The sequence below is a fragment of the Pteronotus mesoamericanus genome, unplaced genomic scaffold (genome assembly GCF_021234165.1).
Source record: "Pteronotus mesoamericanus isolate MK-2021 breed Mesoamerican mustached bat unplaced genomic scaffold, CSHL_Meso_final scaffold_1186, whole genome shotgun sequence".
Taxonomy (NCBI): domain Eukaryota; kingdom Metazoa; phylum Chordata; class Mammalia; order Chiroptera; family Mormoopidae; genus Pteronotus; species Pteronotus mesoamericanus.
In genome coordinates this window covers 4797530-4822364 of record NW_026555302.1, presented here as the reverse complement: position 1 = coordinate 4822364, position 24835 = coordinate 4797530, and the positions used below count along the sequence as shown (strand labels likewise).

Sequence of the window (24835 nt, the reverse complement as noted above, 5' to 3'; positions counted from 1 at the left end):
GCTGAAGCCTGCTTGGCCAGATTGAGTCACATGGTCAATCCCAGGTTAAGTATGTGTAGTGAGTTCTCAAGGGTGCAGATGCCAGGGTGTATGTGATTCATTGGGCCATTAATATTGTATACAGCAATCTTCCATAGGCCCTCTGATATGTAGCAGGTTTAATTTGTTAAATTACTTGATTATAATACAGCACCCTTGGAAATTGACAGGAAAGTAATTATAAAAGGAACGTGTCTGAAAATAGGGGCTAACTAATGGTTTTTTGGTGGAAAAAATCAGACTTGACTTTTACGTAGTATCTTTTATTTTTAAATTCTGGAGACCACTTAGAAGTAGAGAATATTGTAGTAGTGTAATAATTTACAGATTATTTTATTTAGCTAAATCAGACAGTATCTGAGATATTGTTGCTAGCCGTTTGAGTTCATTAACTTGTCCATCTCTCATGTTATCCCCCGACTCCAAATTGGGAACTTGTACTTTACTTTTCCCTAGCCTACATTGATAATGGTGTTTTACATTCTGTAAAAGACAGTTTGCTGGTTGTTTTTATAACCTAAGTTTTCTCCCTTGTCACCTGTGAAAGAATATATATAGTTGAACCCTTATCGTCAAATCAATTGTCTTGTCATGTTGTTCTATGTCAGTTATTTTTCTCTTATTTTTGCCATTTCCAGTAAATCTGGTCTGATATTACTTACATTAGCACTCGTTTCAATTCTAGTGCCTGCTAATTTTTCCTTCATGCCTCTACTTTTGTTTGACATTCTCTTAACCTTCTTTTTCTCCTGTAAGTATGTGCAAGGATTGATTACTTCGTTATGTCTTCATAGGTAGTCTTACCTGCCTGTTTATATATCAAAATGCTAATTTTATTAAAAATTGCTTTTTATTTTCCCCTTCTATTACCTGAAAGGCATTTAGTTATTTATTTTTGGAAGATACAGGGTTGTTACAAAGAATGCATTTAAAAAAAAAAAGTATTGGGTCCAAAAGGGTTGGAAGCCATTATTCTGGCCTACTTCATGTAATATAAAAATGTGATTGAGAGGAAATAGCCCTCTCGTTGTTGATGGCTTAATCTAAAGTTCTTATTTAACTCACTTGGGTTGTTGGACTTACCCATGTTCTGTTTGAGGTTTCAGATTTTGTATTTCTGTAGAACTATATAATATATTGTATATACTTTGTAGATCCCAATGTGAAGAAAATAAAATCTGATTAAGAGAGCCAAGTAAATGATCGTGGGCTTCTTTTATTGACTGTGTAGAATTGTAGATTTTCTGAACTTAAAAGGAAGTATGTTATTCCTACTTATCAGATGAAAAATCTTTCAAACTTTTCCTGGAAGGCTTTTGAAACTATTGACAAAACTTGAATTATTAGGGTCTTGGCCTTTTGAGAGACTGGTTAGTCCAAATTAACATAAACTTATTTGAGTAACTTGAAGTCTGGCAGGCACTCTTAGGCACTGGTATACAAGGTTGAATGGGACAGTCTCTAGTGGAGGGAATGTGTAAACAAGTAACTTCATTATAGTGCTTACTGTAACCAAAGTGGGCAGTACGATGCACTGGGAGTGCTGGGCTAAGCCAGGGCCCCCTTGCACGAGTTGCTGGGTCTTGAAATAGGAGAGAAGTTGAACCTCGCATGGAGAGAAGAGGGCAGGCATTTCAGGTTGGGTACAAGAGCTTGAACAAGACACCGAGGGGCAAAATAGCAAGGAACTAAAAGTAGTTTAGTTTTATTGGATCATTAAGTGTAAAATGGGGAGCTGTGGGACCTACGTGCTCTGCTAAGGAGCTTGGGTTTAATCATGAGTTATTTTCTCAGTCTTTCTCTCAAGTACAACTGAAGTCACAGGCAGTTGAATATGTGCTTTGGAAGTATGGAGATAAAGCCCACGTGGACTTCCTGCACGCTCTCCTAAGACTGGTGCTTACTATTTAAAAAGTATGAATAACTTTGTCTTTTTTCTAGAATTATTGTGAGTTCTTAGCTTCAGTTTCCTAATGTATTGAGTGAGGATAATAATAGCATTTACTTAGGATTATTGGGAGGAGTGATAATAACTTACTGATGATATTAATGACAATGGCGATGATAGCTAACATTTTTTGAGGGTTTTCTTACTAAGGGATGGTTCTAAGTGCTTTATTTCTATTACCTCATTTACCCCTCAAAACATCTCAATGAGGTAGGTACTTTTATTATCTCTTTCTTATTTCTAACCGAACTGGAGCATAGAGAAGTGATTTTCCTAATGTTACACAGCTAATAAGTGGTGGAGCTTAGTTTGAATATAAGACACTTTATTATGTTATATTCCCATTCTATGTATAGAACATGTGACATAACTGCAAGTGTAAACAATTATCAGTAGCCAGTAATAATTAGTTAACTTACTCTGTCTAAATCTTTGAGTTAAATTGATGTCCCTAAGAAGTTGTGCTGTATTTTTCCTGTGGCTTGACTTATTCCTGGCATGCCACGGAATGCAGCGTGACACCGAAGTCCATGCTTCTAACCACTGCCTCCTACCTCCTCCTTCCTTGTTGGTCTACATTAGATTTTAAATCCATGACAGGGACCATATCTGTTTTGTTCATCATTTTATATCCAGTCCTTAACACTGTAACCCATAGAATGACCAAATCATTATTCAGTGAATAAAAATTAAAAAATCTGCCATTATCAGTTGATCTTAGAATTGAAGTATTAGTCATACCACCTATACTTGCTTTACATATTTTTAAAGCAATTAAACATGTGGTTCAATTGCTTTACATGTTTCTCCTGTAAGCAGTCCAGTTCAGACCAGCCGTCTGCTCCTGTGTCCTACAGGGCACTCTCTCCGTGTTGCTACAAGAACCCTGCTGGGTAACTTGTCGCTCTTCTGTGGAGACCGCTCCGCCTTCAGGCAGGGAGGGTGGTTAGCATCACATTTTTACCTAAAACTAGAATGCTAGGAACACACAAAACAATTTTAAGATGTGTTTTCTAAGAAACTAAATTAAAAAAGGAAAAAGCTTTGATATTCTTCCTTTGTCTTTGACATGAAATCATTTCATATAAAAAGAAAATAATTTTCTTCATGGAGTTCTCTGTTGTTGTGGGTTAACTTATATTTTCCTCCTCTCCTCTATCTAGAATGTCTTAAAACCATTCTACCTTATGAGAAATGGGATGTTCTTGCAGATAGTCACTGTGGGAGAAAACATTTTAAGTCCCAGATGAGGACCGGAAACTTGAAATCAGAAGAGCATCTGAAATCAAGTAATATTAGGTAGGATAAAAAATACAAGGGTTTCTACATGTTTGTCTTCCTTTTAGAAATGTATGTTATAGTATTCATAGTCTGTGAACACTAATAGAAGAATTAGGAACTTTCTGAACCATTTGATATTAATTAATATGGGAGTGGGGTGTGCTAAAGATTTTTTTGTTTCACACTTATGTGACTTCATAAGAACTTCAGCATGTGTTTACTTTCTCGTGAGCATTTGTATCTTATACTCCAAGGAAGATATTTTAAACATTCAGTAAAATAAATTTAAGAAATTACTGTTTTTATGTACGTCTAAATATTTACAGTAAGCCGAGGGACATGTGATTCATTCTGTCAGTTATCCTTTAGAATGAAAATTCCTATGCTTTAGGTCACATATATGGCAGTTCTTTGAGTGCAGGAAGCATCAGCTCTTGGTTGTGTTTGTCAGCAGGTCAGGCATCCTAGTGTGCCAGAGAAGCCATCTCTAACCACAGTGAGAAGTGATAGTTGTCCTTAGCAGTTGATACCTCGACAGTGGTACAGCTAGGACATTACTCCACCTCACGCTGCTCCCAAATTCTCCTAGGACCTTTGTGTCTGCCTTAACTACCTGCGGTACATCCTGCCTCTTTTTCAAAGCCAGCCTCGCCTTCTGCCATGTTCAGGACATTCCCGTGTCCTTCATCCCTTCAGAGCCATGCTCTATCCGTTTTGTTTTCACTTCCTTTATCTTCAACCTGTCCCTTTCTCCAGGCTTCTTTTCTTCATTCCAAGCATGCTCAGGTCTCTCCAACGGAGAAAAAGAAACTTCTTTTTACTCACGACCCGCTTCTGGTTCTCTCTGCTGTCCAGAGTCTCAAGAGTTGACTTAAACTTCTCCCCCTCATTTCTCCTTCAGCCCTCTACAGTTTGGCGTTTATTTCTGGCAAGGCTATTGTTGACCCTAATTTCACTGAATCCAACATGCTTTCCAGTTCTTACTTTTCCACTGCTTTTAATCTTGCTCACTATTCTTTTTATCCTCTTATTTTCCACCACCAGTCTTCTCTTTCCCTCATAATCATATTTGACAGTTTCTTCTTGGTGTTCTTCATGGGCACTTTCATCTGCTCCTTAACAATGAAGGTAGGGAGCTAGCTGCACCCCTCTGCCTTTTACGTTTACTCGTACGGTTTTAGCCACCATCGATGTGCTGATCACCCCAGCACTGTCCTCCTAGTCTTGACATCTCTGTACTTGACACTCATCTCTGAGTGCCTGCTTACACAGCTTTACTCATACGCCCAGCTGTCCAAGATAACGGTCTGGGAATGATTTTAGACTGTTACTTCTGCTTTATCTTTCCTTCTGCCAATTCGGCTTCCTGATATTTTTTTGGTTCTACGTTTTTCCATCTATCTGTATTATCACTTCCTCACTTCCATTGTTGTCCTTTTAAAATCTGCCTTCTATGTCTCTTGTAATCTTTTAATAATGCAATTCTGATAATGCTATACCCCTGCCTAAAACTTAGCACTGGTTTCCTGTTAGTTAAAAGACAGAACCTGAGCTCCCTGACATGTCATGCGAGGCCTTGCAACCTCTACCTGCCTTGCCTCTGGCCAGCCACTGGTGGCGCTCCGCCTTGTGTTTTGTGCCCTATCTCTTTCACTTGCTTTCTTTTGCTTTTATTGTTGTGCTGTCTTCTCTGCCTGAAAGAATAATTCTTTCTTATCCTTTAGGATTTCCAGACCAGAATAGGCCTTTAATTAAACTAGGTACACATTTTTAAATTATAGAGTGAATGTTGTAATACAGAACAGGAGATTAGAAAGTTCATGGCAAACTGTAAAGTGCCATAGAGAGAAAGCAACCAAGTATTTTTATTCTCTCCCACTGAGAAGAGCTCCTTTAGGTGCAGCATTATCTCTAGAGGTTCCCCTGTGAAATTCAACAGTACAGAAGCAACTCAATTTATTTTTTTTCTAATTAATTCCATGATCTATAGATTACGTGTGTTGTGCACCTGAGTGTATAACATATACCTTACATTGTTTGGCCTGTTACTTAGCACAAATAATTATAATTGGGTTAACGCATATAATTGATGAATACTGTTGTCTCCAGTATTCCTTAGTACTTTATGGAAATAAGTAAATAAATAAACTTGAAATAAAACCTGCTGTGGTTTTTATTTATATTTGAAAAAAAAATACTCCTGTCTTGCCAAAACAAAAGACGCTGATTTCACCTTTCCCCAGCAACTCTGAGTTTAGAGGATGTTGGCTTATAGTCAGTCCTGTGCTCTGCTCCGAGGAGAAAAGGGAGTTGGAGTTCAGGTAGAGGAATCTTCCATCGTATCTACCCCTGATTTAGAAATGTCTTCTATTTTTAAACTGAATCTTAATGTGTCTTAATAATGTGTTCTTATTTTATATTACCTTGCATTGTTATATATAAGTGCTTTGTATAATCAAGATACTTGTTAAAGAAGATAATCATTAATTTTAGTTTGTTTTTTCTCTAGTGACTATTTCAAAAATGGTCATAAAATGTTAACTGTTGAAAACCCTACTTCTCTGAGCTATTACTAGCAAACAGTCCTGTTTTTTATTTTTTTCTTACAATCTTGTATGAGAGAGGGACTATGATATAATGGTTAGGAGTTTGCCTTTGGAACCAAACTGATTGAGTTCAATTGCCACCTCTATTACGTAATAACTTGATGACCTTGGACAAGTTATTTAACCTCTATCTCCTTCCGTTTCTTTGGCTATAAAGTGGGGCAATAGTTCAGTGTGTATTAAATGATTACTTTATGTAAAGCCCTTAGAACAGTGTCTGGTGATACTAAGGGCTATACTGTGTGAGGTATTTCAGTCCCTACCTGTTATATTAGAATGTACTGTGTATCTATGAATCTCAATCATATTCTCTCCTAGAGTATTGTTGCACATTGTGCACATTATTAGCTTTCAACATATTTGATTATCACGGAGTGTTTCAGATTTTACTCAGCTTTTAATGACTTTTTGTTGCTTAGTATAAATGCTTAATTTCTCTTACTGTTTATGAGTTGAGACAATATGTCTAGTATTTTGTAAACTTTGTATTTTATAACTGTTTAGTAGTGCTATTTTTATTCTTGGTTCATTCATCCTCTCTATTAATTCCTTCAGCTTAAAGTAAAACTATAAAGGAACTCACGTTGCCACAACTTCTACCAAGAAAAACCATTACTCAACAACTCTTACCTCTCTATATAAGCATTGTCTCTAAGCTGTGAACTGTAAAAACTATATAAACTATAAAAACAAAATTGGTTTTAACAAAACCAGTGAGTTGAGGTGGTGTATTTTTTTCTTTATAAAGTAAAATATAATCAATCAATTTTGTGCTATCTGTATGGAGGTTGGTAGAAGATCTTGTGTATTATGCACTATAAAAAAAAGAAAACACAATAGCGGAGGTATGAAGGGCATAGGTTTTCCTCTTCTTAGGAGAAAAAATTCTGAGTTCATCCCTCTTTCTCACCTGTCTCAAAGCGGCATTTTTGATACACAGAAAAATGGAAGAGTTAGTGGATAACTGTATAAACATAATCATGCTTTAAGCAGTTTACAGAGTAACTTCATCAAAAATATGACATGGCCTGGAAGTACTAACTTTCCAATTACATGAGACTATTTTTTAACAGTTCTCTTTGTGACAAGACTACCATATTAACTAGTAAAAATAGATTTCTTTACTCTGAGGGAGCTATTATTGATGATTCTTCATGTGGGAAAACTATTTGGTTTGGGAACTTACAGATATTTTACTTCTCTCTCTTTTATTTATATATTTTTTTGTTTTGTTTTTATCAAGTACTCCCTGGAGGAGGGATAGACATTTTCTGTAAAGGGCCAGATAGTAAATGTTTCAGGTGCGGTGAGCCATGTGGTCTTTGTCTCAACCACTCAATTCTGCCCTTGTAGCAGAAAGCAGCCATAGCCAGTATGTAGATGAATGGGCACAACTGTGTCCCAGGAAAATTTATTTACAAAAAATAGATTCAGAGTGAAGGAGGGAATTTCACCCAAGGCCAACCACTGCACTAGAGTATGAATTTTACTTGTAGCCTTTCTGATAAAAACTCAGATATTTATTTCCTAATATGAACAGATCTTTTCATTTAAGATAGTTGACTTAAACATTAATGTTTAGTTGACGGCACAGAACTGAACCGAGATAAGTCTTCGTGAGCTTTTTATGTCATAGAATTTTTTACTCTAACTTGGAATAAATAGGAGTACCATATTTTGCCATGTACAATGCGCACGTTTCTGCCCACATTTTTGAGGGAAAAATAAGGATGCTTGTTATGCACAGACAGTACTAAAGGTGCACATTATATGTTGGTAGTCCTAAAACCATGGGTGCACAGTATGCACAGGAGCGCGTTACATGCGGCAAAATATGGTAACTTAGACTTTGGAGTCAGAACTAGATTTGCACTTAGTTATGCCTAATTGCTTTGTTATTGTGGACAAATTATTTAACATTTCAGAGCTTCAATTTCCTTGTTTATAGAATGAGAATTAATAGTAGCTATCTCCCAGGGTTGTTGTATTTTCCATTTAGCTTTCTTTTTTCATCATTTCAATTTAGCAAGACTATTTTAGTCATTAACACGTGTCTCTTTCAGAACCTAGTAAGAACTCTGCACAGAAATGAGCACCTCTACCCTTATCAGCTGAGGAATCAAAACTCCTGGGATTTCAGAATGCTTTAATATCTCTGTCAGAGAGTGTTACGGTGTTTTGGCATTTTTGTTAGTGGTTGAATTTTTACTTTAACAATTTTTCTTGGACAGATTTAGTATGTAAAAATAGAATGTAAAATTTTGATCTCTGTTTGTCAATGGAAACCTGGTCCAGAATCTTAGAATTATAGTTCTCCTTTTACTGATAGCCTATAGGAGAACCATATTGTTTGTAAATAGTTCTTGTTATATATGCTCAGTATAACCTTCGTTTGACTGGAAGTTGTGAACATACTGAAATGATACTGTTCATCTTTACAAGCAAATCTTATTTGGAGTGAGAAACAACCTTTAGGCACATGATCATAAGAATAAAATATCTTATAGATGCATGAGCTTTTAGCTAACACATGGAAACAGTAAAATACATCATCCTTTTCAAGGACAGAATGAGAAGATTATTGAACCCAGTATAGATGCATATTTAGCACTGGCTTCTTCAGTATAAAGTTCATAAATTACTACTCTTGTGGGATTTTAGCGGGGAGAGGAGGTGGTGTGGCATCGATAGTCTTGGGTCTGCGGTATTCTTTGTTAAGTGGTTTGACTTTAATAAGTTTTAGGGCATAAACCAACAACCTTGTGAAAAAAACTTTTAATAGCAAAAGTTTAACACTCAAAGCAAACTGAAGCTAGGCTATGTGAATAATGGAATTTGATGTTATGTTATATTTTAGGACTAAGTGTAGCTGTTTATTTAGTATTGTGCATTTATACTGATAGTTCTCACGTAGTTTGTGGTTAACTCTGTAGCACTCTATTGTGATTCCATTGTTTAAAAACTTAATTTTTAAAAAAACAAATATTTCTTTAATGGCTAAGAAAATGAAAGGGTTTATGTTACATTTTGATGAAAGTAAAATTTACAATTGATATTAAGTACCTAATTACGTAAAACAATATTCACAGTAAAACTTTTAGAATCTCTATTCTCTTTTATGTCAATTTTTTTTTAAATGAGACTCTCTTAAGTTTATATACTTTCTTTCCTTTCTTCTCTTAAATATGTATTGATTGCCCACCGCATGCTAGGCAGCTATGCTTAGTAGGCATAGGGGTTGTGATGGTGAGTGTTCTTAAAATCTGATGTGTAGTAGGAAGAAACAAATACCAGTGCTTTGAGAGCATGAAACAGGAATATCATCTATGTGGGGTTCAAGTAAGGCTTTGTGAGGAAGTTCTGTCTCTGACTGAGGCAAAGAATGGGTAGTAATAAACCGGACGAAGGAGGAGGTGGCACTCTGTCAAAGGGACTCTTCTTCCACAAAGGCCCTGAGGACGAAGGGAGCGGAGCTCTTGGGAGAAACCAGAAGTCAGTGGCCAGAGCGCAGAGGGAGAGAAAGGAGAGAATAATGGTGGCAGTCAAGTTGGAGACTCTCTTACAGTGCAGAGGAAGTTGTAGGACACTTTAATGAAGATTCTTTTTTAAAAAGGTTTTATTTATTTTTAGAGGGGGGAGGGAGGGAGAGGGGGAGAGAAACATCCTCAGTTGCCTCTCTTGGAGGCCCCCAACCAGCCACCTGGCCTGCAACCCAGGCGCGGGCTCTGACGCGGATCCAACCGGGACGGGGACCTTTAGCTTCGTAGGACAACGCCCAGCCCACTGAGCCACACCTGTCAGGGCGAGGTTTTGTTGTTTTAACCTAAGAGCGGTAGGAAATTATTAAAGTGTTTTAAATGGGTAATCGGTAAGATCAGCTTTGCCTTTGTAAAAGATCCCTGTGACCGCAGGGGGAGAGGAGAGTGAAGTGGGGAGAGCAATTGTCGCTCTGCAGTCGAGGCCGAGGCCGGAGGCAGCTGAAACGTGACTGAGGGAGGGAGGAGGAGGAGGAGGTAGAGGAAAACCAACAGAGTCAAGTTGTAGTTAGTAGGTAAAATTGTCTGTAGTTGATAGATTACCAGAGATTTGGAGAAATTTGACGTGGACAACTTCCAGGTGTCTGTCTTTCACCAAAGGAAAGCTGTGTACATTTGCTCAGGCAGAAAAACTCTAGGAAGAGAAGCGGGGATGGGCGGTGGAGACAGGTTATGGGTTCAGTTTCGGACCTCTTGAATCCGGGCAATTCTTGAAGAAATTGAGAGAGAGAAAAGAAGCAGTAGCTTAGGGGAGAATGTGGGAAGAAAGTTTTAAAATCCGTGAGAGACTAATTGTGCATGCATAAATTCTGACGAGAAGGGAATACTCAATAGGAAGAAGTTTTAAAATTATTGAAAGGGGTTGGGCGGGCAGCCTTAGGAAAGGCCGGAAAGGGCATGCTTAAGTGGACTTACTGGTAATAAATAAGTGCAGTCCTGTAGTGTTCTAACAAGAGAAAGAAGAGGGCTCTGTGACTGTAGTATTTAGTCACTGGGCATTGTTCCTCCTGAGGTACAGGTGTATCCTTTCCTGAAAGGAGCTGAGGCTGAGAGACGGGACAGGAGCCAGCTGCTGGCGGAGAGTGGAGGTTTGCAGTGCAGTGGCTAGTGAATTGAGAAACGTAGGATTTCGTGGCCGCGTTGAGGGGAAAGTTTTCTTCATGGCTATCATTTAATGTTATCTTAAATATATCGGATTTGGAGACAGACAGCAAGAAAGTGACCTTCACTTGGTAGAAGAGCTTATGATGCCCTGTCAACTTTTAAGTAATGGCATCGGTTTGCCAAGACCTTGTGCCACCCTGGGTGGGAAGGCGGGAGCACTATTTGTGGTGCCGCGAACAGAGCTGCTGTACGTCCTTGCTGTCCTGGATGAGCCTCCTCAGCCCTCCCCTGGCAGTGCTAGTTCTGTTGGGAACGCCTAACTGACGCCCTTTTCCCTTTCTCCCTTTGTAGGCAGGCAGAAGTCCTGAAGGCGGACATGACAGGTATCGGCTGCTCGTTTGTTTTTCACACCTGGCTTGGTACCATTCAATCAGGAGAAGGGTATCTTTCCTATATTACTTGGAGCACTGTCCCGGTTGCCAAAGGGATAGTAACTTACTATTTGCTCTTACAACGGGCTTTAAATATTTATTGTTTTATATTTTGAATTCTTACTTAGATAACCTGTGAGGAATTTTATATAAGCTGTACTACATGGGATTGAATATTACCTAATTTAATGCATATAATCATTTAATTTTTATAAAATGTTTATCAGTTATTTCAGACATACGGAAAAAAAATCACAAATATCCTTTGGTATTAGGTTTATATCTTCCTGTTTATAGTTACCCAAATCTGAATAATAGATAAATCTTCAGGAAAAAAATATTGGCAGGGAAACTGCTGGAAGTTTTTGAAGTTGAGTGAGCTACCTTACCACACTCTTTTTCTTTCTTTCCTTTTCCCCTTATCTTTGTTGTTTTGGACAACAGCCAAAGTGTTTTTTGATGAAAATCGGGATATAGTCACTGAATGGAGCAGATAATTTTACCCCCCCCATTAGAAAATGTATGGTAATAACTCTAGTGATCAGTGTGCTCTCTGTAATCGCACGTGCTGTCCAAAAATGTGTAAGTGATATGTGATAATGCATCTCATTCTGATTTTGAGGGATTTAGTCCTGCAGTGAATTTCACAAAGACGAGTTAAACTACTGTGATAATCAGCATATCTGCAAAAATTTACAGTTAAGAGGAAATGAACTGTTAAGATGTTTTGTTCTCAACTTCTACACTTGTAGGCTAATGTTCTCTAAGAATTTGTGGGTAATCTCATTGTTAATCTTGTTCAAGGAAAAAAAGCCAAAAAAAAAAAACCCCTCAAAAACAGTTGTTATAGGCTTACTTAGTATAGCACCTCAGTTCTTATTATTAACATAATTGTTATCATTTCCCATACTAGGGATATCAGTTTCAGCTCTGAGCTACTGTTATTATGCCCTTGTGTTGGCATTATAAGCATAATCTTAAGTGTTAAACACCTTCAGTGAGTATACTAAGGGTTTGACTTTTATAGGGGACATTTGACTGCCCAGAAACGTTAACTAAGATATTAAGTGTTCTCATGTAAATAATGGTCTTTCTGATAGATCAGATTAATTATCCCTTACAGTCCTTTCCCTGCCATCAGTGAATTGAAGCAGAATTGAATAAATGTATAAAATTTGTTAAATCATCAAAAACTTAGTAAGGGACCAAGAAGCTAATAATTAGGCCCCTCCCCCCTTTTTTTAGTAGCCAGCAAACTCTCGTGGAGATTAACTCAAATATCCAGAAGATTCTTTTTGCAGAATAGGATTATGGTGGCTGTCGATACAGCAGACCTAAAGAAGAGTGAAAATTATGTCACTGCACAGCAGCAAAATACTAAATGCAACCAGGCAGCCTAACTAAGCAGTTGGAAATGTATATTGAAAAGTCTGTTATTAAGTTCTTCTATTGAGGTAGCTCACTGGCAGTTATTGCACTCATAAGCCTACTTACCAAAAAGGCTAATGTGCCTTATAGGACTCTGGCAGACAATGTGGCCTCAATTTGGCATTATGTATAGTAATAGCCTGACATTCTGATTTCATCTCATACCCAGTCTCGCATTTGGCCTCTTGAGCAGCTTAATCACTGTCTGCTACCAGTCCTCATTTATATTAAATACCAAGTATGGATTGCTCACAAAAGTGTCTTGGCACACAGTCTACCTACCAATCACTAAAATAATGCTCACTGTCTTGGCTTTATGTGATTGACATATATAGATGGAGAATGATTCAAAATAAACAAAAAAAAACTGCTTTGGTCAAACACGTATAGTTGTGGGAGTAAACAGGCCCAGTCGGCAGCCCATCGTTTGGAAGGAGCGAAGGAGCGGCTGGTGTGAGGCACGTGGCTTCCTGTGATAGGGCTGCTCAGAGATCCAAACAAAGGAAAGAGTAAACTGGGTTTTTTGGACTTTTTTATTTCATAGTATTATTTTAAAGCTAAAAGACAAAAAAGCAGAAGCATGCAGATTGAATCTTAGCCAAAAGATGTGAAAGTCGTTTGAGATGCAGTAGCATAAAACTTCTGCAGCAGTCAGGTTTTGCTTTTGGGCAATGGAGAGGGAAGGAATCGTTGCTGTGGTGTAATGGTCTTAATTCTGTATCTACTGTTCTGTTTTTGTTTCGTTACTCAGATTCTAAGCTGGGTCCAGCTGAGGTCTGGACATCCAGGCAGGCTCTGCAGGACCTGTACCAGAAAATGCTAGTTACTGATTTGGAATACGCTTTAGACAAGAAAGTAGAACAGGATCTGTAAGTATTATCATTTGGGATGTCCCTGTTAAGATCAAGAATCTCAACAAGACTTTAGGACAGAAAAAAACAATTCAGTTGTTTCTTTTCAACCTCTTTCAGAGTAAGCTTTTTCAGTGAAAGTTAAAAAAAAAAGCTGTAATGTGATTTTTTTTTTTTGCTGAACAAAATATTTGACCATTGGTATTACTTTTACATACAGTCTTAGGTGGCAAGAGAAATGTTCAGAGTTGACTCTTATTACGGTCTTAAGGGCATATCATAAAATAATTTGGTATGTCCTTTTTTTTCCCCTAATAAGACTAAAGAAAGATTTTGTATATTTAGGCTATTCCAAGCGTTCTTTCTATGAGGGGTGAAATGGGGAAATGACCAGATTCCCAAGTGAGTAAATAAATGTCTTTTGTGGAAGGCCTTGCCTTATAAATTGAAACAGTGAGACAAGGACATTAACCTGATGAAAAATTAAAAATCAGTTCAGAATGTACTATCTAGTAGTGCCCATTACCCCCAAGTTGTAGTGAAGATTCCTTTTCCCGATCTTCCAAACTTTTCTTAGATTGCTTTATATAGAACTACTAATAGTGCTTCCTCACAACCAGTCAAAATCCATATCTATGATTTTATAGTCAATGATAAGATGTCATCAGAAATTCTAGGAGAGTGATTGACCTTATAACTCATTAAAAACCAAAGTGCTCTAGAGCCTTAAAAGTTGACATTGAGAAAGAATTAGGTATTTTTCAGGTAGGTTGTAAATTCTTTATCTGTGTTTGCTTCCTTTAGTCAGGCTACTAATACCCTCCCTTCATCCTCGTTCCTTCCCCCCACCCCCTTTGATTTCCAGTTAGGAGGCAGCTGTTTTTACCATTCCTGAATTTAAAATGATTCTCTGAACAACCAGCGTAGTGAAAGGCATATTATAACAGGGCTTTGGTATGCTGTATTTTAGCATTGTGCTGTTCTTATTTTAAATAGCCAAAATTGAAAAGTCAGAAAATGAGTTACATTTTAAGCTCTAAAGAAAAAAGAGAAATAAACTATTAAATAGAAATAGAACTGTGGAAAATAGATTTTTAGAGAAATAAAGAATATAGCTTAATATTTACAAAACTTCCCCCCCCCCCCCATACATGTCACTTGTTAGGGTATACTCAGTTATTTTTTGGCACAGTGTATGTAGATTTGTTAATAACTTATTTTTACTTCGGTCTTAACACTGTAGTTCTGCTTTTGTACTGGGATTTTAAAATAGGCTCTAACTTTAGTAACTCTAAAAGATAAATAGCGGAAGCCACAGTCTGATTATTCAAACATTTGGTAAGTGTTTACTAAGGTCAGTTGGATTCTACTACATGTCTAGTCTTGTTCAAAGGGCAACCTAAAGTTATTTAAGTAAGTGAATAACTTTAAAGCAAATTTACTATCTAGTGTGTTATAATTATAACAAACAGTTCTTTCTTGTTCTCAGGGGGACCAGTGTCTGCCCAGTGAGTCACTGCTATACAAATAGAATTACATTTTGTTTTCAGCTGGAATCATGCCTTTAAGAATCAGATCACAACACTACAAGGCCAGGCAAAGAATCGAGCAAACCCGAATCGGAGTGAAGTTCAGGCAAACCTTTCTCTGTTCCTAGAGGCAGCTAGTGGCTTTTATACTCAGGTGAGTTCTACATTGTATACCAATTTTCCTAGAATTAGCAGAGAACGTTCTCTTTGTACACATCTTGTTGTTCGTATATGCACTTGGTGTAACCTCTGTGTGGGCCATCCACGGAGTTGATCACCTGTGATCTCAAATGAATAAAAATGTTTCAAATTGCTTATCATAAGACTTTTAAAACAAAGACTCTGTTCTTCAATAGGCTTATGTTTCAGCTTAGTGGTTGGAGGTGTAATTGTGTAAACAGAAAAGGGTAATGGAAGCATTGCCTGCATGGCACAGTGGAAGTAGGCAGTTACAAGTGGTGTCAGGGCAGATGTGAACTTGACTATGTGGACATAGTCATTAGGAAAGTGACTGCTGTGTCTTACCAGGTAAGAAGTAGTCAAAATTTGTGTTATTGAGAGCGTATTCACAGTTTTTATATGCAGTAGAATTTAGAGCTTCAAATGCTATTAAACTGCCTGAGAAATGGAGTAGCTCTTCTTTAGTTTCAGTAAGTTATTACTCATTTTCCTCAGAGACTTTCCTTATCCTTAATTACATTCTGGTGTAACTTTTAAATCCAGGGAAGGTAAAAGAATAAATAAATCTTCTTTCTGAACAATGAATTTTCTTTACTGTAAGCAGAACCCTTTAAAAACTTGATCTTAGGAATTTGTAGTAGCATTTATAATTTCATTAATAAAATATTTGTACATAAATGTTCATCTTAAAATGACAAGATAAAAGGTCTGAGGGTCTTGCTCTGAGAGAACTCTTGGCCAGTTCTCTCAGCATTGCTGTTAGACCACTCCTACTATTTTGCTCCATTTTGGTTTCACCATATCTTCGAATGAAGAAAAAGAAAAGACTGTCAGAAGATATCACATAGTTAACCAACATCTTACAAACTTTATTTGTTTTTCCTAAATTAAACACTCATCATAGAAAGAACTCAACTATGGTTCTTATTCTCAAAATTTATTTTCAAATTGATGCCGACTTTTAGCAGAAGTTGATACTCGGAGAGAGACGGATTGTGGCGTGCCGCTTACAGTCCTCAAAGCAGAAGTCAAAGATGACTTCATTCTACAAGTAACTATTAGAAGCCTGCTGTGTTTCGTAAGGCACAGTTCTTCATACTGAGGCTCTGGAGGGAAAAAGAATCTTTACCCAAGGGACTATCCAGTTTAGATGAAGAGGTGGATATATTAATAGATAAGGATGTTTTTTCTTTCTGATTATAAAAAACTGTGTACTAATTTTAAGAAATTTGAAAATTATATAAGTATCAAATTTTTTTCATTCCTCTATTCAGGATAACTTACCACTTTAATATATATTCTTCTGGAGTTTTTACACTTTTGTACATAGTTGTACATTATCCAGTCTTGTATTTACTTTATAAACATAATGTAAGTTTTTCCTTGTCTTGTTAAACATTTTGATAAGCATCTTTGAGTATTTTCTCTAACACTGGATTATTTTCTGAGGACCACTTCATTAGGTAGTGAACAAAATCATTGGATGAGTGCAGTTTCAATACTGTTGACACATGTTGTTTTCTCTGAAAGTTATTTATATTTTTATATTTACATCAGTACTGTATGCAAGTTTCTATATTGATACATACTTGCCAGTGTTAAATATTTTCAGAAATGAGTGAATGATTAAGTAAAGAAATTAATAGATGGAAGATAATTTTTCATTTAAAATTTAATGTCTGAATTACTGGTGATATTGAACTTCTTTCATATTTTATTAGATATTTATATTTTATATAAATGACCTTTTCAGTTTACTTTTCCCATTCATAGTTTGGACCCTTGTTTTCTCCATGGTAATTTGCACTTTATTTGTAATGGGATATTAATTTTTAAAATTATTTTTGACAAACATTTCTCTAGTTTCTCCTGATGTCCTTTATTTGGAGTTGTTGTGTTTTGTTTTTTTAATACAGAAGTATCAGGGTGTTTTGGGTTTTTTTTTATTTCTTGGGAGTTTTTTGAGTTCTTTCTATGATGAGTGTTTTAATTTTAAGTAAAACATAAACTTTGTAAGGTGTTGGTTAACTATTTGACATCTTTCAGCAGTCTTTGTCTTCATTCAAAGACATGGTGAAACCAAAATGGAGCAAATTAATAGCAGTGGTCAGTCTTTTCTTTGCCTATAGATAATTAATAAGAAACAAATAGATACTATAACTCAAATCCTAAAATTTGAAAGCAACACCAATGGAATAAAGGTTAAATAAATTATGCCATATCTTTAAATTGGAAAAATGAAACTATAATAGTGATATTTATGAAGACTTTTAAGATGAAAATTGTATTAAAGGAAAAATCTTAATATAAAATTATGTGTACAGTTTGACCTTGTGTTTCGAGTCATCTTAGCTCAGTGGGATATTAACAAAAGTGGCATCTGCCCCCGTCCCCTCTTTCTGCTCTGCTTTTCTAAGTCCATATTCCTTTCTAACATCTTGAACAGGTTCCATACATTCTGGTTGCTTTTAGGTTTTTAAAACATAGTCCAGTGTTAAAAGTCCAGTCTTGTTTCTGAACAAATGTTCTTTCCCCCATGTGTTAGAAGCTGGAACTGCGACCATGGCTGAAATAAGGGGAGCAGTAGGGACTCGGTGCAGCTGGACTTGGTGGGGGGGTGAGAAAGCATCTCCCTTCTGCAGCACCTGTTTATGAAGGCCGTTATGGAGATTGGTTTGTCATCTTAACAAATGATTCTTAACCTTTATGACATGACGTGCATGTAGCACATTGCCAAGTATGTAATTGGACATTGATAAATTAAATCGAATCTGCAAGGAAGTAAAATAAGAATCATAATTTTAATGGAAGGAGCACGATATTTGCAAAATCAATTTATAAGTTGGTGAAAATGAAAATTCAAATGTCTCAAAATACTGGTTTATAAGGAAAAAGTTTGTGGATAATCTAATTTTGAAATTTATTTTTTGAAATTTTTATAATTAACTTTTTTTAACCTTCATTTCATAGGCAGTGGTTGAACAGTTATAACAGTTGTACAGTTGTAGAACGAGTGTCAGGAAACTCTTTTGCACATATCAACATTAATAGGGCTTTTTACTTGGATTTTTATGTTTCTTGGTTTGATAGTTGAAGTAGTTAATGATGTTGCTAATGATAATATTCCATATATCTTTCTTGATTACATGCGGTGCAAGTTAGTCACCAGATTGAGGAAGTGGACCAAGTCCAGGTCATCATACTACTTTATAGCCTAAGATGAAGTTTGAAATTTCAAATTTTTTTATTAAAGGATACTTGGCATGCAATATTATATTAATTTCATGTAAAGCATAGTGATTTAGCAGCTTAAGAAGTGATCTCAAGTCTAGCAACCTCCATCACTGTATCGTTATTATAGTATTATTAACTATATTCCCTATGCTGTACATCTCCATGATTTATTTAGTAACTGAAAATCTGTATCTCTTAACCCCTTTCACCTCTTTGCTCCCTTCGTCGCTTGAATTTTAATCTTAAGTACAGTTGCAAGCCATTGGAGCGTAGGCATAAGATTAGGCCTTTGAATGAAGGAGGCTGAAAAGGAATGCTTAGTGAGGTTGAAGTACAGCAGAGAGGTCCAGTGAGAAGGTAACTGGCAAATGTCCATTGTTGCGCATTAGGCAGCCAGCTGTCATACAGACAGCAGTTTCAGTAGAGTGGTGCGGGGGTGGGAAGAGGGGTTTGTGTGGAGGCAAGATGATAACGGATTGAGGAGTGAATAGGAATTGAGAAAGCGAGTACGGCACACGTGGATTCCTTTGGAGTTTGGCCGAAGTCTTCTTAAAAAAATGCTGCTGTTCCCTTTAGGTGTGTGTTCTAGATTGATCTAATACTCGAGAATTCAAGAGATGTGATTTGTAATGAATGTTACTAATTATCATATGAAAGGATACCATAAAATTTCCTTAAAGTCTTTGCTCTGGTCTCAGTGTATATGATACTAGGTACATAGGTTAAAGAATACAAGTTTTACTCTAGAGCACTTCTGACTTCCCACTAAATCTTGCTGTGTTTCCTTTTAGTTATTACAAGAACTGTGTACAGTGTTTAACGTAGATTTACCATGCCGCGTGAAGTCTTCCCAGTTGGGAATTATCAGCCATAAACAGACGCATACCAGCGCCATAGTAAAGCCACAGTCTAGCTCCTGTTCCTACATCTGCCAGCACTGCCTCGTTCACCTGGGAGACATTGGTGAGCCGTTGGGGAGAAGAATTGATAATACAGTGACCCTCTTCTTTGATGTAGTCATAGCAGGAGCCTTGATTTTTCTTCAAACTGAGCATGCATACACAATGTTGATCGTCATAAGAGGGAACTATAAAATATATTTCAAGGGACTCAGATTTTCTCAGCATTTTGGGATTGGCAAAGGATCTAGAAGGAAGTAACCTTCATATTAAGATTTAAATTTTATTCAGATTTATTCATATGTAGGCAAATAATATAAACATGAAAAAATGTAATCAAAGCTAAACTTTCCAAAGTGGTGCTGTAATATTTTCTAAATTAAGTCTGTACTCTTGGAGTTGCAGGGTTTACAGATTACTCCTTCTGAAGCTAGATTACCTTCTTTCCTTCCTACCAGTGCATTAAATATTCATTTTTGTTTCCTTTTTACAGTTAAATTTATATTTCCATTTTATATATCTTATCTAGGAATGTGATGTAGCTTATTTCTTGTTCATTCCTTTAAGGTGACCCAAAAAGGGTTGTAAAACAAATTAACTATAGGATTATGGTTTGCTGTCCTCAAATTACAAGGAATGGAGAACATTACTGCGTTAAGTTCAAAGAGTTTAGATTTCTTGATGTCATAAATCATTGACTCAGGAGTCACATTAAAGTAGGCACCAAGTTCTGCAGGGAGGTTCAAGGAAGAGTGAGTTTAGATCGTTCTGCTTTCAATGTGTTCTTTGCACACACATAGTTAATATTGGAGTAGGAGGCGTTTTTCAAAATCACTTTATAAGATATTGAAGAAATACATAATTTGCAGATCATATTGTATAGTGTTTTTTGTTTTGTTTTGTTTTTAAGTGCCATATAACTCACCCCTTGTTGGCCGGCCCCCGGTCACCAGCATAGTCCGTAGCGGGAGCTGGTGACGCATGACCCTGGAGGACCCGAAAGTGGGGGCTAGGTAAGCTTTCCCGTGGGTTCCGTGCCGCAGTCCCGCGCAGGGAAGGCCAGATGGACGCTTCACACATAATCCTATAGTTAATTTGTTTTAAAGCAGTTCTCTGTCTTTAATGCTCTTAAATTAATTTTAATCTTTGTTATCCTTAGAATTTAAAACTATAGCTGTTTTGGAAATACTGCCCTAGTTGTTGCTTGATTTGTTTGTTTGTTTTTAAACTACATTTTCTTCTTCCCTCCTCTCAGCTCGATACAGAAACCAGACCAGCCAGGCCGAGTCCTACTACAGGCATGCAGCTCAGCTCGTCCCCTCCAATGGTGAGTGGGCCTCTCCGGCCAGCGTGTGGTGGGCGGCGGCACCTTAGTCTTTACAGCGATGTGGAAAATGACTGAGGGCCCATCTTTCGAGTTATATGAGTTAGCGTATTGTCATATTTCTTTCCTTTTAACTATACATTCTATCTAGCTGGAAATGAAATTTTTAAAATAAAATAACTGTTGTCATTATAGCAGTATAAATAGAATATCCCCTAATGTGGTCTAAAATTGTTTCAACAACTCTGGCTTCCTTAATTACTCATAGAATAATTTCTCTTTAATACCGTAATTTCTGTTCTAGAAAAATTATCTCTTATTACCTAAAAGGTGGTGCTTTTGTCTTTTGATAGGCCCAGAAATAAGCATTAGCAGTGATTCTTGAAGTAGAGAAATTACTGCAGATGTTTAGCTATATAAGTCATTCTTGTTAAGGCACATTGCAATTCCTCTAGATTCTAAAAGGAGCCCCTTGGGAGAGTCTCGGGCAGCGGTAGTGGTCAGCACACTACCTATATCATGTTGTTTGTGGCTGCTTTCCCACTACAGCGGCCGAGTTGAGTTGTTGTAATAGAGACTCTGGTCCACACAGCCAAAAAATATTTACTATCTAGCCCTTTCTAAAGTATTATTTGAACTTTTAGTGCTCTCCACTGTAAGTATGTAGCTTTTGAACCTAAACATTTTGTGTACCATTGCTGAAGTGTGATGTTTTACATTATGCCCGTTTGTAATGAGGTAGTCATGACATTTTACATTGTAAAATACTCTGCCTTATTAATTTAAAGGTTTAAAAACTGATCAACTGTATTCTGATAACAAGACTTTGTGCATGATTAGTTACTTTAGAATCTTTCTCCTTTAGGTCAGCCTTACAATCAGTTGGCTATCTTAGCTTCTTCCAAGGGAGACCATCTGACCACAATTTTCTACTACTGCAGAAGCATTGCTGTGAAGTTCCCTTTCCCAGCTGCCTCTACGAATCTACAAAAAGCACTTTCTAAAGCACTGGAAAGGTAGGGTTGACTTTTCCAAGATGACTTCGTGTAACCTGGTAGACTTTGCCCCTCAAATTTGCATGTACAGGAAATAATAGCCAGTGCCCTATGCTTCTCTTATACTTGCCTAATTTATAAACAGTAATAAGTAATAGTTTTTTGTGTAGTTAGTTGTCAACTGAATTTTGACCCATCAGCAACTGATTTGTTCCCGGTACAGGCTGCTGACTTACTGGCTTCATCTGAGGGGTGTTGCAGTTGAAAAGTCAGTCAGATGCAGATTCCTCTCCACGTGCTCGAGTAATGTGTTTTTTGCAAACTGAAACGTCCATTAAGAGGTTTTAGCCATTTTGCTGCTTAAGATTCATGGAAGTTTTTCTCTCATTTCAGCCGGGATGAGGTGAAAACCAAATGGGGTGTTTCTGACTTCATCAAGGCCTTTATTAAATTCCACGGTCATGTGTACCTGAGTAAGAGCTTGGAAAAGTTGAGCCCTCTTCGAGAAAAATTGGAAGAACAATTTAAGGTTAGATTTCAAAACCAGAATTTGTTGTCGTGTTTAAATGAGGAAGCATAAAATTTGGAGGAAGATGACTCCCAGTATTTATGCCATTACTTAACTGTGAACTGTTGGTAAAAATTAACTTTGAAATTAAATATGAAGTTTTGCATACAGCACTCCCTTAATTTAAACTAAGGTGCCATCTACATAACGAAATACATGCAGCAACAATGGACTCAGTACCTGCCAACTGACAAAAAAGTATCAGAGTGGGAGGGAACGGCTCCTCCTCATCCTCCTTTCTCAGACCAAGCATATTTCTTTCTCAGTTTTGAAAATACTGCTTTTGATTGATTAGATATTTTTATATACGGTTTTGTTATCTAATATATTGATACTTGATTCTGCAAATCAAGCTCATTTTTCTTGTGCGTTGATCCATCAGGATTTGTGCTAGCTTGAAGAAAACGAATGAGACAATTTATTCAACAGGAATATATTTTACTAATTTATATAAGGAAATAAAATTAACCTTTGTTCTATTTATGTATATGAAAATGATCTTGTGTTAGCATATTAAATTAGCAGTTTAAATGTAGTATAATATGTAAAATATGGGAGGAGTCAAAATTAAGTGTTACCTTTATTTTTATTCATTTATTAAAGAAATATTTGGCTTGTATGTCTGTCATTGTTTTAGTCATTGAGCTCAACAGTAAACAAGACGTTCTCAAAGTACATTTTTTATTTCTTGGTTACTTCTGGGTATCTGTACACTTGGGGAATTGTCCATAACTGCTTTACAGTTTTAAATAACTTTAAAATAACATTTTTGTCTTTTCGGAAGTCAGAACTGAAATTAAATATTAAAGTTTAAGGAGAGAGATGCAGGGTGTTGCTAAGGATTCTGTCCTTTTAGAACCTAAAAGTCAGGTTGACATGCATCTTCTTGGATGGTTTAGGTGTAGTCCTGTTAAAATATCCGTGCTTTGGACCAGACGACTTGAGATTGCTTCACCTCTTTGGTTCTATGAAAGACGCACGCCCTGAGTGGGGAAGGAGGGGAGCCTATCTTAATGAGATTTTCTCTAAGTTATTCTAGTCTAGAATCTAGTCAGTTTCGCATTTGGTTCAACTTCAAACACTAATAATATTCTCTTCAGATATATATTTCTGGTGAAGTTCTGGTGGGTGTATGTGGGCAATTGCTAAAATACACTTTAAAGTATCATTCCTACACTCTGAAGTTAAACACAGTATGAGGCAGACCTATTTTAAACCTTACCCAGTACTGAAATATCAGAACACTGTGGGTGTTAAATTTTAGCATTGATGAATAAATATTCAAAAGTATTTCTAAAGTATTTGTAGATAATTAGTGTAAACTTTACTGTGTCTAACTAGCAATCTTTAGCTACTAAGCAGAAACGTTTTCCAAGTTGAGGTTCATTGAAGGATAAAGGCCTGGGATATGGGGACTGAGATGCGAGTCTTTATATCTGTTAAATGTGTGCTCTTTCTTAATGGTGTGTAGTTCAGTGTTTTCTTCAACCGCTGTTGAAAGTGTCTTTCAGTGACAGTATGTCCATTCCAACCTGGTCTGGTCCCAGGGTAGGCTCTGCTTACTACAGTACAGTCTAAGTTTTACAAAATTATAATTGAGTAATTGCACATTTATTTCCTTCACTGAGTATGTATTGAGTGCCTACTGTGTGCCACGCGCTCTTCTGGGCCCTTGGAGACACGGGGGAGAGAACAAGGCAGCGCCTGTGCCTTCAGGAACTCGCCTTACATTCGCTAGGCCGAGGCCGCGTCCAGGCGCCTCAGCCTCTGTGCCCACGCGCCGAAAGCCTGCAGAGGGCCAGGATTCTGCCCTGTGGGACATACTGCGTTCTGTCGAAGTGCCAGTGGGTTTATAGGTGCAAGGCCTGCATTGCTATAGTGTAATCGTGAGGAAAAAGGCTTTTTGAAAAAAATATTTTCATTTTATGCCAGTATTATGCCTTTGTGTAAATGGTCGGCTTATCTGGAAGGTTAGACATAGAGACTGAAAGAGAAACTTTGTGGGAGAATTCTGGAGAAGAGCTAGGATTTCAGGACATTTTGAAGAAAGGAAAGAAAAATGCTTGATAGCTTTGGGGAGGAAATGAGCACTCTTGATGTATATGCTGGGATGGCAGATGGCAAGGAGGCTGCGGGATCGGATAGGGAGAAGAGAGTTACAGTGGAGTGGGATTGTATTTTCTCCAATGCTAGTGTGAAATTTCTTGCTAATGAATTGTAGAACTTGTTCTGGCTGTTCCAGATTCTTCAACATAATATATACAGAGAAAAAATTCTGAAGGCAGCTCCAAATTTCTGAGATGGTAGAATTTTTGTCATTGCTGGTAGAATTACAAATAAGGTTATCTGTTGCCCACCATAAGGCAGTGAATCCCTGCTGTCTCCACAAGTATTCCCTGGGGAGGGAGGGCGGGAGGCTGCCTGTGGCCAGGATGCCATCTTTGTTATCAGCTTTGTTAGGGGCTTGTGTGGTTAGTAGGGCGATTAAGTTGGTGCCAGCAGCTGAGTGCATGTTAGTGAATTCTTCCTCATAGCGCTGGTTAGCGGGTCACTGCGAACGTGCAGTTATGAAGCAGAAGAATTTGGTGATGAAGATCATACATGTACCTTCCTTCCTTATAGGGGAAAATGTCAATGTAGTAACTCGTAGAAGTGCCTATATATGTTAATGATCACTTTAGCATATCATTTAGCCAGTGTTCCAAAGTATGTTCTTGCTATATACCTTATTTATAAATAAGTTTCTTTAAATATTTCAAGCCTTTGAAAGAGTAAGTTTTATAACAAATTTTGGAAGTCATACATTATGTACCAAGAGTTCAAAAACATATGTTTTGATTCTTTTCATTTGAAATTTTGTTTCTCATTATGTGCAGGTACTT

General features: G+C 37.1%; 1 protein-coding gene across 4 annotated transcripts in view; it reads left to right on the top strand.

The window, feature by feature from the left end:
• The window catches only part of SMG7 (SMG7 nonsense mediated mRNA decay factor), a 65086-nt gene that overhangs the window by 20760 nt on the left and 19491 nt on the right, over positions 1-24835 (top strand). For all 4 annotated transcript variants that reach the window (XM_054587678.1, XM_054587676.1, XM_054587677.1 and 1 more), the window contains exons 2-8: positions 10866-10897; positions 13125-13242; positions 14775-14907; positions 18959-19130; positions 20322-20393; positions 21256-21406; positions 21779-21914. In XM_054587678.1, the coding sequence (XP_054443653.1) occupies positions 10866-10897; positions 13125-13242; positions 14775-14907; positions 18959-19130; positions 20322-20393; positions 21256-21406; positions 21779-21914 (814 nt within the window). The remainder of the gene's footprint in view (positions 1-10865; positions 10898-13124; positions 13243-14774; positions 14908-18958; positions 19131-20321; positions 20394-21255; positions 21407-21778; positions 21915-24835) is intronic.